General features: G+C 36.3%; 2 protein-coding genes across 10 annotated transcripts; both read left to right on the top strand.

Annotated features, from left to right (window-relative positions):
• Window positions 1-513: 513 nt before the first annotated feature.
• LOC114413381 lies at window positions 514-4,542 on the top strand. Of its 9 annotated transcripts, none has more exons than XM_028377752.1 (6): window positions 514-901; window positions 989-1,037; window positions 1,198-1,242; window positions 3,088-3,151; window positions 3,339-3,432; window positions 4,061-4,542. In XM_028377752.1, exons 1-5 carry the CDS (start codon window positions 616-618, stop codon window positions 3,381-3,383), a joined length of 489 nt encoding a protein of 162 aa, XP_028233553.1. In that variant the 5' UTR covers window positions 514-615; the 3' UTR covers window positions 3,384-3,432; window positions 4,061-4,542. The 9 variants fall into 9 exon arrangements, with proteins under 9 accessions (XP_028233553.1, XP_028233554.1, XP_028233551.1 ...); XM_028377753.1 differs by lacking the exon at window positions 4,061-4,542 and adding an exon at window positions 3,555-3,926; XM_028377750.1 differs by lacking the exon at window positions 4,061-4,542 and having other exon boundaries at window positions 3,339-3,926.
• Window positions 4,543-7,886: 3,344 nt separating this feature from the next.
• On the top strand, window positions 7,887-12,481 carry LOC114413382 (transcription factor EGL1-like). The gene is made up of 8 exons (XM_028377760.1): window positions 7,887-8,575; window positions 9,056-9,310; window positions 9,465-9,561; window positions 9,734-9,748; window positions 10,182-10,238; window positions 10,327-11,181; window positions 11,384-11,830; window positions 11,962-12,481. Exons 1-8 carry the CDS (start codon window positions 8,478-8,480, stop codon window positions 12,031-12,033), a joined length of 1,896 nt encoding a protein of 631 aa, XP_028233561.1. The 5' UTR covers window positions 7,887-8,477; the 3' UTR covers window positions 12,034-12,481.
• The last annotated feature ends 6,299 nt before the right edge of the window (window positions 12,482-18,780 follow it).

Here is an 18,780-nt window from a genome sequence, read left to right on the forward strand (position 1 = left end):
TGAATTAACATGAAACTCTTTAAATTATTTAAACTCATAAATAATTATTGCATACATGAATTAACATGAAACTCTTTAAAGTTATTTAAGCTCATAATTAATTATTTAATGTGAAATTAATCTTATAATTTTTTTTCTAAAATTATGTTAACCAGTATTTCAAAGTGATTTTAGATAATTTAACTTCAAACTGAAATGCACATTTTTTCTATTCAAAATATTTATGTCATTTCATACACATGCCTTTTTTTAAAAAAAAATCTTTCTTACTAAACAACTTTCGAAATTATCTCACTTTTTATTATTTTTGTTTTCTATTTAAAAATAAAAGAATAAATTGAATTAAAAAACAAGATAAAAAAATTAAAAGTATAATTTGGCCTATTTTTTTAATAAATACTTCCGAATTTCGATATCTAACTAGGATGAGATGAGATATTTGCTAAAAAGAATCTTTTAAATTACTGAAAAGCCCTGGTGGTTGAGTGAGCTTAACGAGTTATATAATGTGGTCTGTGAGACTATTAGGGTGATTGAGAAGTAAGATGGAGGTTGTTATGCGCCGTAAGTAATTTGTTTGTTGGATTGGAATTGAGAAAACAGCAACAAGGGGAAATGGGAGATAGAGAAGAACAAGGCGAGGGTGCTGGCTCCTCCTTGGAATTGGAAGCTCCTATTCCAGAGACCCAAAAAGAAATCCCAATTTCAGATGGCATCGCATTCAACAATCAGAGCGCGATTTTCCAAGCCATCGAGGTTGTGGAACGAGACTCGTTGGCCATCGCTCAGAGTTTCACTTCTCTCTTCGCTTCCCTCCGATTGGCCCTCTCCGAATCCACATCCACCTCTCTCCATCACATGCAGTGCTTCACCGATGCCACCGGTCGCCTTCAGGAATCTGGTGCTGTAATTTCCCAATCACATCTCTCTCTAATTAAAAATTCATAAAAAAAATCATAATAATCATTCATATTTTGTGGTTTTGCAGTGCTTGATGCAGCTACCAAGGGGAATCGCTATATAAATTCCTGTCTCAGGTATTACTATTTAATATTTAAATGTGTTTATTACTGTCTATATTGATATTCAAGTTAGAAAACGGAAAGATCACGTAACAGAAACTAAAGGAAAATAGATGAAGCTTCAGGTTTAAGTTGGCTAATTCCTAATTCATTATCATTATTTTGTGGGGTACAGATTGAATGAGGAGATGAAGAGTGTTGATGGTCTCGCCTCTCAATTGTATCCAATTACTTTGCTATTTGCTGCTAATTTATTTTACTCTTTTCTTCATACTTTATTTTTGATATATTATTAGTATAAACACTTTACACTCAACCAATAAAAATCACCTAAGGCATTGCTTGGATAAACTTCACTATAAGCACCTATGAGAAGAAAATAAGGAGGTCAACTGAATTGAACTTTTCCTATTAGCCAAAATCAAAAGCTCTCTCGTCTAACTTCTCCAAAAACTAAAGTGCATAAGTTGATTTTATCTTGAAAGGAGTTCAATTCATTTTACATTTTTATCTTCTTATTTTCTTCTCCTAAAGTACTTGTGGAGAAATTTTAAAAAGTGGAGAAACAACATGATAATCTTTAAATACTTTATGCAAGGGAACTAAAATTGAGAATATAAAGGGAATGAAATAAAGAAAAAGGATGGTGTGATCATACCAGTGGTGGGGTGGATGGTGTTCTATAGGGTGAAGAATGATGATGAGCATGAACAACGACAAGCTTGAGTCTTGGACAGTTTTAGACTCTGAGGAAATATAATGTCTGGGTACAACTTAGGACTACAACCTAGGACGCATAGATAGTATAACTATTGGGTCTGGTTTGGTTCATCAAGTTTGGAACTCATGAATCCAACACCCGACTCAAATATAAATATTTATGCTATCCATGTCTCCTATGTTGTAGTCCTAGGTCGCACTTAAACATTTTCTTTCTTCAAAGTCTCAAATTGTTGAAGATTCAAGCTTGTCGTCGTTCATTTTCATCGTTGTTCATCGGTCGTGCTTAGTAGGATGAAGAATCACAATGAGCACGAACGACGACGATGACGAGCCTAAGTCTTGGACAGTTTAAGATTTTGAGGAAAAAAATGTCTGGGTACGACTTAGGATTACAACACAGGAAACATAGATAGCATAACTATTGGGTTTAGTTGAGCTCATCAAGTTTGGAACTCATGAACCCAACACCCGACTCAAATATAAATAGTTATGCTATCTATGTGTCTTATATTGTAGTCCTAAGTCATATCCCCAAACTTTTTCTTTTCTCAAAGTCTCAAACTAACCAAGACTGAAGCTCATCGTCGTTCGTGTTAATTGTCATTCCTCACCTTACTGAGCATGAATGACGACGACGAGATTTAGTCTTGGACAGTTGAGACTAAGGAAAGGGAATATTCTGTACGACTTAAGACTACAACACACGACACATTGATAGCATAACTATTGAGTTTAGTTAGGTTCATCAAGTTTGGAACTACTTTAATGTAAATAGTTATGCTATCTATGTCCTAAGTCGGACCGAGCATTTTCTTTCCCTAGTCTCAAACTGTCAAAGACTCAAGCTTGTTGTCGTTTGTGCCCAGCAGGGCGAAGAATGACAATGAGCACAAACGACAACAACGAGCTTCAGTCTTGGTTAGTTTGAGACGTTGAGGAAAGAAAATGTTTGGGTACTACTTAGGACTATAACATATGACACATAGATAGCATAACTATGTAGTCTTAAGTCATACTCAGACATTTTCTTTTCTTAAAGTCTCAAATTATCTAAGACTCAAACTCGTCGTTGTCGCTCTTACTCATTGTCATTCTTCACCCTATTGACACCATCCACCCCCCTTCACTAGTATGAGCACAAACCACCCTTTTTCTTTATTTCATTCCCTTTCTATCTCCACTTTAGTTCCCTTTCTTTAAACATGTCTTTTAAAACAATTATCAACAATCTTACATGATAATCTATGATTAGATGCTGCTTTAAAAAAATTGTAATTAAATTCTAAAGATTCATCTCAAATATTTTTCTACTATTCTGGAATGTTTATATTTACTATTTTAGGAGAGAGGGGTGGGGGGGAATACTTCACCGAAGTCAGCAAGAGCCAAGAAGTATGCAAGTGATGGTGCGTTCCTACCTTGTGAACTTAGCCTTGTTTTTATATCTTGTGGGCACTGTAGATGTTCTCTCTTTAGAATTGCCTTATTTTCTGTTTTAACTGAAGACTTGATTAGGAACAGTTTGAGTGTTAGATGTTCCTTCTTTTTCATCCTTTGATCTTAGTTTTCCATTGATTTCTTAATGGTTTGAAGAAAAATCTTAAGAAAGCATGTCGATGCTCTGGACGCAGCTGTTAACAAGCTTCTTCATATCCCCTGAAACTGGGGGGATGCAGTCTTGTACAAGGTTTGTTTCTGTTTCCCATAACAAACTCTTAAAATAAGTTGAAATATCTATCATTTCATGTATTGCGCTGAGATAGTGATGAAGTGCAAGTAAAGCAACATAATATTTTTCTCTTCCAGCAGTTAATATAGGGGGTAGAGAACTGGTGATATTTCCTCTTTTCCCCTCATAAACACAAGGGATAAAGAGTTTACAGATTGTTCCCCATGTTACAATGTGTATGTCACAAGATTTTTCTAGTGCACGGTATGGTTAAAGTTTTAGATGTTGATGATTTTGTGTGTGCGCCTTTGTCTTGATCATTGTGCTGTTAATAGTTGTTTGGATACAGAACTCTGGGAATGAATGTACTTAGAGACTAGAGTAGCATATTTTGATGCTTTATTTTGTTTTGAAATGGGTGGTATAAACATTATAGGCTTCTTGTTGAGAAACCTATGACCATCCATCTTTTTGAGATGGATTGAGGTAAGCTGTCTTTACACTTTTTTGTATGATGCCCACACTGACAGAAAGAAAAAAGTGTAAATGTAAAGAAAAAAAGAAAGATGGATTAATGGAATGTCTAGCGTGTATAAGAATAAGACCTTTTGACCAACTGACTAGGCCTGGATTCTATGTTGCACAGGCAAACATGAAAATGAATATTTCGAACGCAGGCTCATGAATTTCATCTACAAGGCAACTTGAGCTAGTGTTTTGAATTTCACCTACAAGGCAACTTGAGCACTTTTCCATGTGACATGGTTATGCTTTGAAAGCACCACTCCATTTTAAATATTCTGAATTAGGATAGACACCTAGCTGTTACCTAACCTATGGTTCATATGTAACTTACATTCTTCTATGGTAAAAGTGGGTAAATGATGCTAGTAACGTGTGAAATCATTAACTGGAACTGAATATGATGTATAATGATTTGATTCTTAAAATGTGTTAGTGTAAGCATTGTGTGAGGGACTGATAGTTGCACCTAGTATGCAAGATATATAATAGAATTTGGATTGATTTGGGAGGGATATTATAATGAAACCTACTACCTAGAGAGACATCTTGCAACAACGTATTGAGGTATAAGCACAGACATGAAAAGTGATTATTAATTGAAAATGCATATAGTTACCACATTTTAAGTTATCGGCAGGTAATTAAATGTCTTTTTATATTATTTTACTTTTATCAACTAGTTCAATAATTAGTTTTACTATATATTTTTAATTCAATCGATAGTTAGTTTTGCTAGTAGCTACTTTTGCTAAACAAGTAGTATTATCCTCCTCTGTTTGCAAAGTCATAAAGAACATCTTCGAGGTCAGATTGGAATTTGAGAATGACATTTTAATGCTTGGTACAGTGTGTGAAAAAATGGGTAATGTTGGTTTACAATGTATTCTTTTTAACAGATTTTCTATTATTTCTTGAAATTTATTAAAAAAACTGATTGAGAAAAAAAATATATATTTACTTTAAATTTTAAATTGTAGAAAAATATTTTCCGAACATTTTTTTCCATCTTCACGCAATAAAGTGCACGTAAACGAAAAATTAAACATACATCTAGTGCAGTTTGCTATTTTGAATGCATTAATTATACACAAAACGAACCAACTAAACTTGGGCTGGATCGAATAATATTCAGTCATCAGCGGGCAGAGTCTGATACATCCATACAACGCGTAAAAAGATTTAGAAATAAATGACTGTAATAACAACAAAATATTATTCAAGTCAAGCTACTATAAGATAGTATAATTTTTTTAAAAAAAGTTGTAAATGAACTTCCTGTTGAGTTAGTTTCTAAGTTGGACGACAAGTCGGTGAAGTGCAATTTCTAGACTGGGATTTTTCTCCCCGGCAATTATGATTATTTGAAATTTAAAGATTGTTTCTCATAATCGCTCACATCAATAATTAAAATTTTAAGAATTTCAAATATTGAAATTCTTTTATTTTCAAAATTTTATGTTTGGATAAAAAAAATTAAAATTATGAGAATGAAAAAAATGAATAAAAAAAATATGGTTGATGTGCTACTTATACGTGTTCCTCTATGTTCACACCCGATCAATATTTTAGGAGTTCGGAGAAGACGGTAAGAAAAAAATTTCAATTTATCACCTTTTAAAAAGAAATTGAAATTCCAGATTTTTAGTTGTTTAAAATTCTAAAATTTTAAATTTTTCATAAAAAACATCCAAACAATAAATTCCAAATTACATAAATTTAAATTCTCTGATAAATTACTTTCGTCAGTTAAAATTTTGTATTCAAACACACTCTTAAGATTCAAGTTTGGAATTACGTTTATACAACACAAGATTTCTTGAGCTGACGGCTTACGCAACAACTACCTTTCATTCATTGGATTTGGATTTTAGTATACGTTGTTTAATTTGAATGATGAATTCATGAACAATAATGCAATCCGATCGTTTTCCTTTTCCTTGTTTATTAGCAACCACAGAGCAGTACTAGGGAAGAAAATTCATAATAGCAACAACAAAAACAAAAACAAAAACAAAAGTTCAGATTAAGTATTCATAACGAAAAATAGAGAGGGATGCCAAGTCTTGTATGAAAGAATGGGACGGAGGTGGCTATCTTATTGGCTATTTTGTGTTTGTCAATGGTAAAGCAAGTGGTGATAGCTTTATATGGTCCTCCCTAAGATGGTATGGGAATGATTCGGATTGTTTAGAAAGGAAGAGGGAGAAGGGAGAAGTTTTTCATTTTGAGTGATTTTTCTTTGATTTGAGAATTTTTATGATAAGGAATAAATTAATAAGTGTAAACATTAACACTAATGAATATTGTTAAAGTATTAATTAAGACCGCACCAAACTTATGCACGTTGTCAAATCAATTTTATTACATGAGTTGAAAATCTATCTATCCTGCTTGAATGCATGATTTTGGTCAAATAAAATATTGAGATCTTATTTTGGGTATAAGAAATGAAATGAAAGAAGGAGAGCTTCAAGCTTCTGCTCATAGCGGTTTGAATCGTTGGATTGCTTTCACCGGAGTATTATTCAATCAACTGAGGATTCTCTTGTTTTTTTGGGTAGTGTGAGGAATCTTGTTAAAGAGAAAACATGTGATAGGATAGATGAAGTAATATAAAAAAACAAAAATAAAAGATGTGGTGAAAATAAATAAAAAATACTGCTAAGTTGTATAAATATTTTTCTCTCTCAATATTCCGCTAAACCAGACGTAGCAAAATGGCACAAGTCTCCGGATGATTTGTCAAACTCTTTTATTGTATGGATTTGAAAATTGATTCATGTTAAATTGGCACGTGGTAGTGATCTCCTCGTTTACTTTAAAGTCGTGTTTGATTTAAAGTATAAAAAAAAGATGACAAAATAAAAATATTCAATAAGAAGAGGATGAATTCTCTAACCCTTGAATTTAACCCATGGTGTTTTTTTTTTGGCTGAACAACCACGGTGTTCTTGTTCTGAATAATAAAAATATTCAAACCAATTAACTGAGTTTGTCGAACTTGGTGGCATGAAGGCGTGTGACAACATGTACAAAGCCACTTGTCTCCCGAATTGCCAAAGGTTAGGCATGCATGATAGATTGACTCAAGTTCATAAGATTGTCCTCTTGCCGTTGGTCATTATTTGCAAAATGTTTCACTTCCTCGTGGCATTATTATATAGAAACAAATTACATTTATTGATTTAAGTATTTATGTATAGATTTCAATTAAAAAATAGTTTTATTTAGATATGTTGCACAATAATGATTAACGTATATACATCAAGAAATTAATATTAATAAAGTTTTAGGACTATTGGGTGGAATTGGACCAGATCCAAATTTAGTGACTGAGTCGACCGGTGAAACATGACAGAGATGTCAATGTAGCGGTTGGAGAGTACCGAGAGACACTCCAATACTCAAGTTCATATTTGAGAGAAGTAAAGAATAAATCTTAAGAAGTAGAGATATTTCATAATTAGGCTGTTAGAGTCAGCGATAAGTCGCGACGCACTTAGAGGATCATGTGTCTCACATGAGTCTTCTTGTTAGTATTGATGACTTGAGAATGTTGATCTAATTAAACAAAATAACTTTGAATCACCTCGATTTGAAGGGGTCAAAGAGATATTTTAGAATAAGAATCAATCGTTTGATTATTGATCATAACTCACAACTAAAAACTTATTTATTTGCTTTGGAAATTGTTTTGCATTCATAAATCTTTGTTATATAACTCGTTGAGAGTGTAAATCAACTCATAAAAAAAATTCAGCTTAACCAATGTTATTTCACCTTAATTAATGATATCAAATTTGAGTCATCAATATACAATTGGGTTAATATTCAAATAAAAAATTTTGTTTCTTGTAATGATGATATTCCACTCAAATAGAATTATATATCTCATATACATGGTCCGTACCAAAATCATTGTTATATAGAGACACATGTTGGCATATTATACAAACATATACACCGTGCACGCTTTGCTTTCTTTTTTCCCTGCGGTCTGGAAATGAGTGTCTAGCTCTCCGTAAAAATAGGTATGAGGATAGTAAAATAATGAAGGTGGTCTAGGCTTTCTAATTCAGTGAAAAACTCTTGGTTCCTTGTGTATAACAAGGGCAGCACTATCCCATTACATTAGTACAAGTAACCAAACCAAGCAACACTACTACTATCTTCCCTCTCAAGTCAACATCTACTGCCACTGCAGTAGTCTTCGATTCGGAATGAATCTCCCTATCTAATCTACCAAACAAAACGTGCTTTTGGAATGCAACCTGGTTGTTTTGTTTTTTTTTGTTGTTGATTATGACAAGGATTTCTATAGTCAGGGAAACAAGGGTCATGGCAAGGGAGTAAATAAATCTACACATATATATAGATTAGAGAGAGAGGTAGACAAGTCCAACAAACAAACTTGCCTTTCTTTTCCCATCTGATCATATAACATAACACACTGCAGGCTTCTTGTGTTGTGTTGTGTTCATTCTGAAATTTTGATCTATGTGAAACAAGTTCTGGCTATACCTGCAAAGCCAGAAACAATGGTGCCAGAGAACTTGAAGAAACAACTTGCTTTGGCTGTGAGAAGCATCCATTGGAGCTATGCAATCTTCTGGACTGATTCAACTACCCAACCCGGGTACCAACTGTTCCACTCATATTATCTACCTCTATTCTATTCTAAATTGTTTTTATGACTCTGCACTTTCCACTACCCAACCCGGGTACCAACTGTTCCACTCATATTATCTACCTCTATTCTATTCTAAATTGTTTTTCTGACTCTGCACTTTCCCCTTCTTGAATATGTTGTTTTATCCAATACCTGAGAAGATTTTATATTAGACGAGACATACACAATTTGCCATCTGCATCTGCCATGTTTGGTGGAACATAAGGATGCATCTTTTCTCTGGTGTAGTTTTGTTTATGTTTATACCAGAGAATAAATCAAAATCAAACAATTCTAACATATCCATGTTTTTCTCATTTCAGAGGAATAGTTGATCAAATAGCAATTTGGAATTCTGAATCTACTGTTACATTTTCTTGTGTTACTGCTTATGAGGTTGTTGGTAAGAGGCCATTGTGATGTGTTGAAGTTTTTGTTTTCTTTCAGGGTGTTGAGCTGGGGGGAAGGGTATTACAATGGAGACATTAAGACTAGGAAAACAAGTCAAGGAGTAGAGCTCAATTCTGACCAAATAGGGTTGCAGAGGAGTGAACAGCTGCGAGAACTATTCAAATCCCTCAAAACTGTAGAAGTCAGCCCTCAAACTAAAAGGCCTTCAGCAGCACTGTCCCCAGAAGATCTCACAGATGCTGAGTGGTATTACTTGGTTTGCATGTCCTTCATATTCAACATTGGCCAAGGGTAAAATAATTAATCTCCTCTAATTTTCTTTCTTTTTTTTTTTCATTCAAGTTTTGGAACATCAAGTTGTGTTCCCAAAATGGGGTGTTTTATTGTTTTCTAATCTTAAGGGTAAGTTAGTCTTAGTTATCTTCAAATCTATGTGTGCTGGTAGGTTACCAGGAAGAACTCTAGCGAAGGGTCAATCCATTTGGCTGAACAATGCCCATTCTGCTGATTGTAAAATTTTTAGCCGTTCTCTTCTGGCAAAGGTGGATTCTGTTTCTTGACTTGGCTTGTTCCTTCTTCTGCTTTTGTTTAAAATCTTGAATGATTATACTCTAGTTGTCTACCATGATTAAACTGACAGAATCTGAAGTGTCTTCTTTGTTTGGTTTTTGATCCATAAACAAACCTGTGACAATTGTCTTCCTTCATGCTCAGAGTGCGTCCATTGAGGTACCATCTTATTTTTTCTTTACTTAATCCGTTAATCATCCTCGCTTTATAATCTCTTATGCTTTTTTAACAGTTAGCTTAGTGCCATCAAGTATGATGCAGAGAAATTTAGATGTGTTAGAACTTAGAACAGTTGTTCCTTTTGAACCCACTCTATAGTGTTTAGTCTAGGAAATGCTGTAAAGTATGCAGCTTAATTCCTAAGGGTAGTAGTAGACCTGTAATTTCTGCAATGGTTGCTTATGATCTTAACGAAGGCAAGACTCTTTAAAATTTTGTGGCCTTTTCCTGCATGTAGTTTTCTTTAACACACAAGGGGCTGGGATTCCAAGTCTAAGACTACGATGATTACCAAAACTAATTTGTGTAAAATTTAATAGGCAAAATCTAATCAATGCACTGTGTAATTTGTTTCCTTGATTTCAACTTTCAGACGGTTGTGTGCTTTCCGTTTAGGGAAGGGGTTATTGAGCTAGGTACTACTGAACAGGTAAGTTTCCACCTTCATTTAACCATTAATTAATATGACTATTTTGTTATCCTCCCCCATTCATTTAACCCTTTTTCTTTGTGTGAAGGTCTCAGAAGATTTGAGTGTCATTGAACGGATCAAAACTTCTTTCTTGAACAGTCTGCATGTCGATGTTCCCAATAAGTCAGTAGCTACATTGAAATCAAGGAAACAGGAAGATCTTTCTTATGTAGCATTTGATCATAATGACTATAATGTTGAATCGATTCCAGAAGTTGGGTATGAAATAGCCAACACAACCTCTCCTAATGGTAGTTCAAATGCAATCCAAGCCAATCAACCACTAGATGACACACTTATGGTTGAAAGTATAACCAATGGCACTTCTCAAGTCCAAAACTGGCAAGTTATTGATGATGAATTGAGTAACTGTGTCCATAACTCCATGAATTCCAGCGACTGTATATCACCAACTTTTGCCAGCCTTGAGAATATTGCTTCTGCCCCCAAGTGTAACAACCCTTCTGATCCTTGTGCCCGAGATTTTCAAAAGTGCAACAACCCAAAAATGACCTTAGTGGATCCTCGAAGTGATGAGTGGCATTATCAGAGAGTTATTTCCACCCTTATAAAAAACACTGACCAGTTACTTATGGGAATGCATTTGCAAAAATTTCCTCAGGCATCAAGCTTTGTTAGTTGGAGGAAAGGAGAGCCAATGGATTCCCAATGGCCAAGAGCAGGAACCTCACAAAAGTTATTGAAGAAAGTATTGTTTGAAGTTCCTCAAATGCACTTGGATGGGCTTCATGAGTCTCAAGAAGAGAATGACTATAAAGAGGGAATGAGAGTAGAAGCTGATGAAAACGGCATGAACCATGTTATGTCAGAAAGGAGGAGAAGAGCAAAACTAAATCAAAGGTTTTTAACCCTTAGGTCAATGGTCCCTTCAATCAGTAAGGTAATGTATATTTTAGTCATGGCATTTATTTTTTAGGTAAAGACTGGTATTCTTCATAGGAAACAATTTTGCTCGAGGTAGGATCTCTATGGGCAAGAAAGTTCTCTCTCTTCTAAGTATTGCAGACCATAGAGATCCTACTTCTATGCCATTTTTGCTTGATTGTCACGGTTCAAATTAACCAAATATATAATGTATGTAGGATGACAAAGTTTCGATACTAGATGATGCAATTGAATACCTTAAAAAGCTTGAGAGAAGGATAAACGAGTTGGAAGCTCACAGGGGTGTAACAGATATAGAGACTGGGACTAGAAGATCACCACAAGATACGGTGGAGAGGACTCCTGATCATTATTTTAGCAAAAATAATAATAATAATGGTAAAAAACCAGGGATGAAAAAGAGGAAGGCTTGTGGTGTAGATGAGAAAGGAAGAGAGATTAATTTAGATGCTTTAAAAGGCAGTTATGCTAATGATGTTATTGTGAGTACCAGTGACAATGGAATTGTGATCGAAATGAAGTGCCCCTCGAGAGCAGGAAGGATGCTAGAAATTATGGAAGCAATTAACAGTTTCAATATAGATTTTAGTTCAGTTCAGTCAACAGAAGCTGATGGAAATCTTTATCTGACCATTAAATCTGTGGTGAGCACTTGAATATGCCTTTTTGGTTTTATGCATTCAGCAAAACATAACTAACTATAAAATGATCGTTTCTTAAGCACCTAAATACCCTCTTACCCTTTATCTAAAATTGGTTATCCTTCTATTTGCAGCTCACAGGACCAAGGGTTGCAACAGCCAAAAGAATCAAACTAGCACTACAAAAAGTGGCTTCCAAGTGCTGATTTTTTGTCTTTACCTTAAAAACCATGGGTTGTTGAATTTAATTCTTACCTCTGCCGTGTGACATAGAAAGTTCATTAGATTGATGGAGTCACAACTCACAAGTGCAGCTCTTGGAGATTTCTCATAAAAGGAAAATGTAGACTTTCACTCATCTTTCGGCCATACCATAACTCTTGGTGACGTAACATATATGGACTTTTAAGCACTTGTAAATGGGTAGGTATGCTTAGTTGACTAGATTTATGTAATGCCATTTGCTCCTATGGCATCACAAAGGTTGACCAATGACTAAATATTGATAGAGAGACGTACATTATTAATTATGATAGCTTTCTTCAGAGCTGCGCGTGATGTTAAATTGAAAATGAACCTACCTATATGATTTTTGTACAGTACTACTACTAGTATACTAAAATGAACACAACTATTTTGACCATGAATCTATAATTCTGAATTTGTTTATGGATTTGTCCGTCACAACGAATCTATAATTCATGTGATCCAAGAAAAGTACATAGATCCTCAGATGCTCAACTTGTATCCTACTACTTGATTGAAACGAAAACAAACAACAACATGGAGGGTAGAATTATATTTTAACAAGTGGTGGTCTTTTAACTGTTTTCTTAACACTTTATTTTTTATATTCACCTTAATTATCTTTCTCTTTTTCTTCACATCATTATAACTTTCATTCTCTTCCCTCACTATTCTATCCCCTTTGTAATAAAATATTACAACCAGTGGTAACAAGTTATATTAATTACCTTGATAAGTATCTTGACATAGTTAATATTTTTGCCAACCACTCCATTCATTTTAATTTGTTTATTCCCTAATAATACGTAGTCTCGGTCAAATTGAGTCTCCAGTAATATAATCCTCTTTCTGCCTTTTATTTTTTATATTCAGAGATCAAAGCAGTTCATTGCTGGATCTTGACAGATCACGCATAGAACAGATTATAAAATGGGGGTGGGGGTCCTAGCCGGCATTATAGTATCTGATCAAATATATTTAAGAGTAAATTAATCATCAATTTAGATTTGTTGCATGTGTAATCACGTATATTTTTATTATCAAATTAATATTTTTATTTTTTGACATTACTTTAATCTATTAAAGATTTTACCATTAAATTAATCTATTGAAGATTTATTTACTAAATTATATTTTTTATTACTACTTTAGTCTTCTATTTTAGGTAGTTGTACGATGATACAAAATTTAGTGAATTAATATGATGAGACTTTAATTAAATCTTTGAAAGACAAATATAATTACTATATATATTCTTTTGAAGAATTCACGCAAAATTTTAAAATAATAAATTGAGATTTAGTCTTAATTGAATATTAGATACTTCAACTGTACTGGGATGAGATAGTGCTGTTTTCGTCTGATATGAGTGAACACATGCAAATTAAGCTCTACAATATTGTTCACATCATTCAATATATATGTTCAACGATATGAGATTAAAAAAAGAGGACCCCTCCTAATAATTAATACAGTGGTTATCAAATAATGCAGCTAACTTTTTGGTTGTTTTATGTATACTGCATTCATGTTGACTGTTGACCATTAAGTGAATGCATATGTTTACATCGTGGACATATAAAGCGAAAATTAAACATGCTATTCAGTGGAATTCAATAACAATAAATCAATAATAAAAGGAAAGTAATGAGTCGTGTACACACACACACATATATATATATGAAAGCTGATTCGGTCATGATAAGACTTCTAACTTGGTGCATGATTCTTAGTCCTGACTGAATCAGGATATAAAACATTTAAGAATTGGATATATAATATATCGACCAATGACCAGCTCCTTCCACAGTGAGCGCACGTTCCCTATCAAGCTAGACAAATTTGAAAAGAGAAATTCAGCACATACATCTCAATTTTATTTACACTTTTTTAGTTTAATTTATATGTATGGTAAGGGTAAAGATTTTTATACTAAAAAGTAATAACCCTTCATAAATTATTTAAATTTGACTTTTATAATAATTATTATATATTGAGCCAATTTTAGATGACATATGATCCAAATTCATAAAGCAAACATGTCAGCTCACATAACCAAAGAATTATTTGTGGTCTACTTTGAAACTTTGTATTGCTCTTTTGTGGTTTTGTTTGCACATCTTGTGCTTCAGCCACGCTTAAGTATTGATAATATTAAGAGGGGGGCAGCTTCATTCTATAGGAGTTTTAAATCACATCAAGACAATTTCATGGTACTGGTTACTTTACAAAAGAGGGATACAACCAGGATTTTTCTTTTCCACTTGGTCCACTAACCCATTGGAGTGCATATAAGTCTGACTGCATAGGACATTTTTTTTTTTTTTGAAAACTTTTTGACTAGGCAAATTACCTCATGACTCATAGAGGGAGCGTAGACTGGGTGTACTCTATATCATCCTGTACACCTTGTCTATCTGATGTATATTTCATACCATTGATATATATCTTTTTTGCCTTTCAAAAAAATATCAATAATATTATTTTCTTTGGCTTTAAAAAAAAATAACAAAAAATGTTAGCAAAATAGCAGAGCAGCTACCAGAACCCAATGCAAGAAGGCCCAAAAGAAATGCTACACGCCCAAGTCACTTGCAGACGAAACCTGAAGATAGTGCCAAGGAAACACCAACAACAGAAATTAGTTGCAACCATTAGCAGCAATAATTAGCAAATTATTATAAGTTTGTTAAAAATTTGTTAGGAAGTTTGTTACAATTATGTTACCAAAACTAGTATATAAAGAAGGTTGCAAGAAATGAAAAATAGAGAAGTTAATTTCCCAAAATTCTTATCTCAGGAGGAGCCTTGTCCTCGAAACAAGGCAATCGTGCACCTCTCCTCTTATCAACTGGTCCGACCATGCCACCCGCAAGACCACCACTGATAGGCTAGAGGAAGCCATTTTCCGTCTGTCCATCCACCATTCCTCCCTCCTTGATAAACACACTGACCTCGCAGATAAGTACAATGATCTCTTTAGCAAGGTTGATTCGATCCTTGACAGACTCCATCTACTGACCACCAACAACACACCTTCTGTTTCCAGTACTCCTCACCTTCATCGCAATCCTGTGAAACTCGATATTTCCCATTTTGATGCTCGCGATCCCTTCGGTCGTATATTTCTCGTTTTGATTATCAGAATACGCCGGAATAAGAACGCATCACTGTCGCATCATTTTATCTCGATGGCCCCGCCCTTAGTTGGTACCAGTGCATGTTCCGTAATGGATTCATCACCTCCTGGTCTAGCTTCTTGCAAGCGTTGGAGTCTCGCTTTGCACCTTTCTTTTACGATGATCCCAAGGACGCTCTCTTCAAGTTTTCACAGAAGGGTACGGTCAACAAATATTTGACCAAGTTCAAGCGCTTGGCCAACCACGTCATCGGCCTTCCACCCCCTTTCCTGCTGAGTTGCTTCATCTCCGGCTTGTCGTTGGAATTTTGTCGCGAGGTGTTGGCCCTTCAACCAATTTCCTTGTCGCAAGCCACTGCCCTTGCCAAACTATAGGAAGACAAGTTACACGACCGTCGCGTTCCTCCCCGCCCTATTCCACCTCCCTCACCACCACTTCCCACCCCTAACCCTAAACCTAAAACCCCTTTCGTACAACACACCCCAAACGAAATGGCCCTCCGCCACGAGAAGGGCCTTTACTACAATTACGATGAAAAGTGGAGTTCCACTCATCATTGCAAAGGTCATGTTCTCCTCTTCATTGTGGACCACACCACCTCTGACCCCAACCCTGATTTCTCTACCTCACTCTACCTCTCACCCAATCCTGACCCCGCCCCTACTCTTGACCCTGGCTCTGATATTGACACCTCCCCTTCCATTCCCCATATCAGCCTCCACGCCCTTTCCGGCCTTCCCTCTCCCAAGACTTTTCGCCTCTTCGACGTTATCCACCACGCCCGCCTTACCATCTTAATTGATAGCGGCAGCACCCATAACTTCATTCAACCTCGTATTGCCCATTTCCTTCACCTACCCACACAACCCACTTCACCATTACACGTGTTGGTTGGCAATGGTTCAATCCTCGATTACACCCAACTCTAACCAAACACTCCTTTCACCCTCCAAGGCCATCCATTCACAGTCACCTTCCATATCCTCCCTATAAGTGGCGCTGACGCGGTCCTAGGCATTAAGTGGCTCCGACAATTTGGGCCCATTACTATTGACTACACCTCCTTTATTATGCAGTTCACCCCCTTGGGCCGCCCAATCGAGCTTCGCGCGGATGTAGTTATTGGGCCCGAACCTATTTTTGCTCCCTAGGTGAAGCGCCTGATACAGACCGGGTCAACTTCGGCCCTGTTTCACCTCTGCCTTCTACCCACCACCAAACTCGACCCACCTCCTCATCTCCCACATCCCATTCCCGCCATTGAAGCTTTGCTATCAAAGTTCTAGACCATCTTCCAAACACCAACTCACCTTCCTCCCCCTCGCCAGGTGGTCCATCATATTAATCTCATTCCCTTTACCACTCTGGTGAACGTCCGGCCATACCGTTACCCACACTTCCAAAAATCTAAAATTGAGAAAGAAGTTTCTAAGCTCTTAACCGTGGGCTTCATCCAACACAGTCGGAGCCCATATTCTTCGTCGGTTCTTTTGGTTAAGAAGAAGGATGGCACTTACCGAATGTGTGTGGATTATCGTACGTTGAATTCACTCACTATCCGCGATCGATTTCCTATTCCAACGATTGATGAAATGCTCGATGAGCTTGGGAAAATAGTGTTTCGAACATTGAGAAAACAACATTTCAAAACACATCAGCGGCACTACGAGTATCGCGTAATCTCGTTTGGCTTATGCAATGCGCCTTCGACCTATCAGGCCGCGATGAACAGTCTGCTGGCACCATTCTTGCACCGCTTTGCCATAGTCTTTTTTGATGATATTCTAGTCTATAGCGACTCTTTACCATCTCACCTTCATCACCTTGAAACCATTTTTCAGACTTTGTTGCAGGGTAAGTTCTATTTAAAGCGCACCAAATGCATGTTTGCGCAAACTCAGTTGGAGTACTTGGGGCATCTCGTTTTCGGCAAAGGAGTTGAACCCGAACCCTCCAAGGTTCGAGCCATGGTACAGTGGCCTACTCTGGCTATGGCTTCGCCCAAGGAACTACATGCATTTCTGGGCCTTACAAGATTTTACTGCAAATTTATTAAGAATTATGCGACAATCGTGACTCCTCTCACTTCACTCATATGTGTCGCAACCTACCCTTCGGCGGGAGGGCGACGCGAGACTCGCGGGATGCGTGTTCCACGAAAGGAATACGCGCGGAGTCGCCACCAACGTTTATTTGAGGAAAACGTCGGAAAAACCGGAAAAGACGCGATCTACGAACTTTTTTTTGAAAGGTTCGGGAGTTGTATTTACGCACGGGGAAGGTATTAGCACCCCACACGCCCGTCCCAAGGGACGGCAGCCTTTAATCGAATGTGCAAACATGACTTTGATTTTTATGTTCCCTTTTATGTTCTTATATCCTTTATACCCTTTTTATATTTTTCCTTTTTTGTGGTCGACAAGGGTGTTTCCCTTTGCTCCTACGTATTCCTCAATTTGGGATGAGAAAATCAGACCTACGTAGTTCTTTCTTATCAAATGATTCTTTTTTACTTAGTGAGAAATTGAAATGACAAACTTCAAAAGCCTATTTTTGTGGACGAGCTTGACTAGGCGAGTTGATTTTAGCCTTAGTTTCACTTTAGTTATTAATCAATTCGATTAAGAATGAGAAATCCCAAAGAGAAAACGTCCGATTGATTTTCCGCTTTATTTTACTAAAAAGATGTTTTTTTGATTATTATATTATTTTTTACTTCTTTTTGATTTCCAACGTGGTTACGGCATGACCGAACGGTCGGAATTTATTTTAACCGAAGTTAATGGATAATACAATTCAAACGTTCGGTGGAAATTTATTTTATTTTTAAGTTGAGCGAGAAACGACTTAAGTAAAATGGCTTAAGCACGTCAATAGGGGGTATAAAAAGTAAACAAAACGAGAATAGAAATGCACGAAACACAATGTGGACCTCTATGGGTGCATAGAATGAATCGAAAAGCTTGGTTCGAGGTACTTACCCGTTGAAGATCGAAGAACGATGAAGAACGAATGAAGAACGTCGAAGAACGGTTGAAACCTTTGCGAGATTCCTCACGGAAAACGTTACGGAAACGTTTCGGAAGCGCCTCGGCTTAGATTTTCTTCACGGAAACAATTTTTCCAAGCAAATTCGAAAGAGAGAGAAGTGCCTAAAGGGCTGGGGTCCTTTCCTTCTTCATTTCCTCCCCTATTTATAGCAAAATAGGGGAGGTGGTTGCCGCCCAGCTCGCCCAGGCGAGCTCAGCTCGCCCAGGCGAGCAAGGTTGCTTCCTCCAGAAGCAACCGCCTTCTGGAGGAATCTTCTGGAGGGCCCAAGTGGGCCTGGGTGCTATTTGCACCCCCATTTTTACTAAGTACACCCCCCTCTGCTGTTTTTTGGTGATTCTTTTTTCGTAAAGTTACGGAAACTTACGAATTTCGTAACGATACTTGTTTTCTTTCCGTAATGTTACGGAACCTTGCGGATTACATAATCATCCCCTTTTTGACTTACGGAATGTTACGGAACCTCACTTAATTATGCAACGATGCTTCCATTTGATTTCCGGTGTGTCACGGAAACTT

Source organism: Glycine soja, chromosome 5, assembly GCF_004193775.1.
Source record: "Glycine soja cultivar W05 chromosome 5, ASM419377v2, whole genome shotgun sequence".
Taxonomy (NCBI): domain Eukaryota; kingdom Viridiplantae; phylum Streptophyta; class Magnoliopsida; order Fabales; family Fabaceae; genus Glycine; species Glycine soja.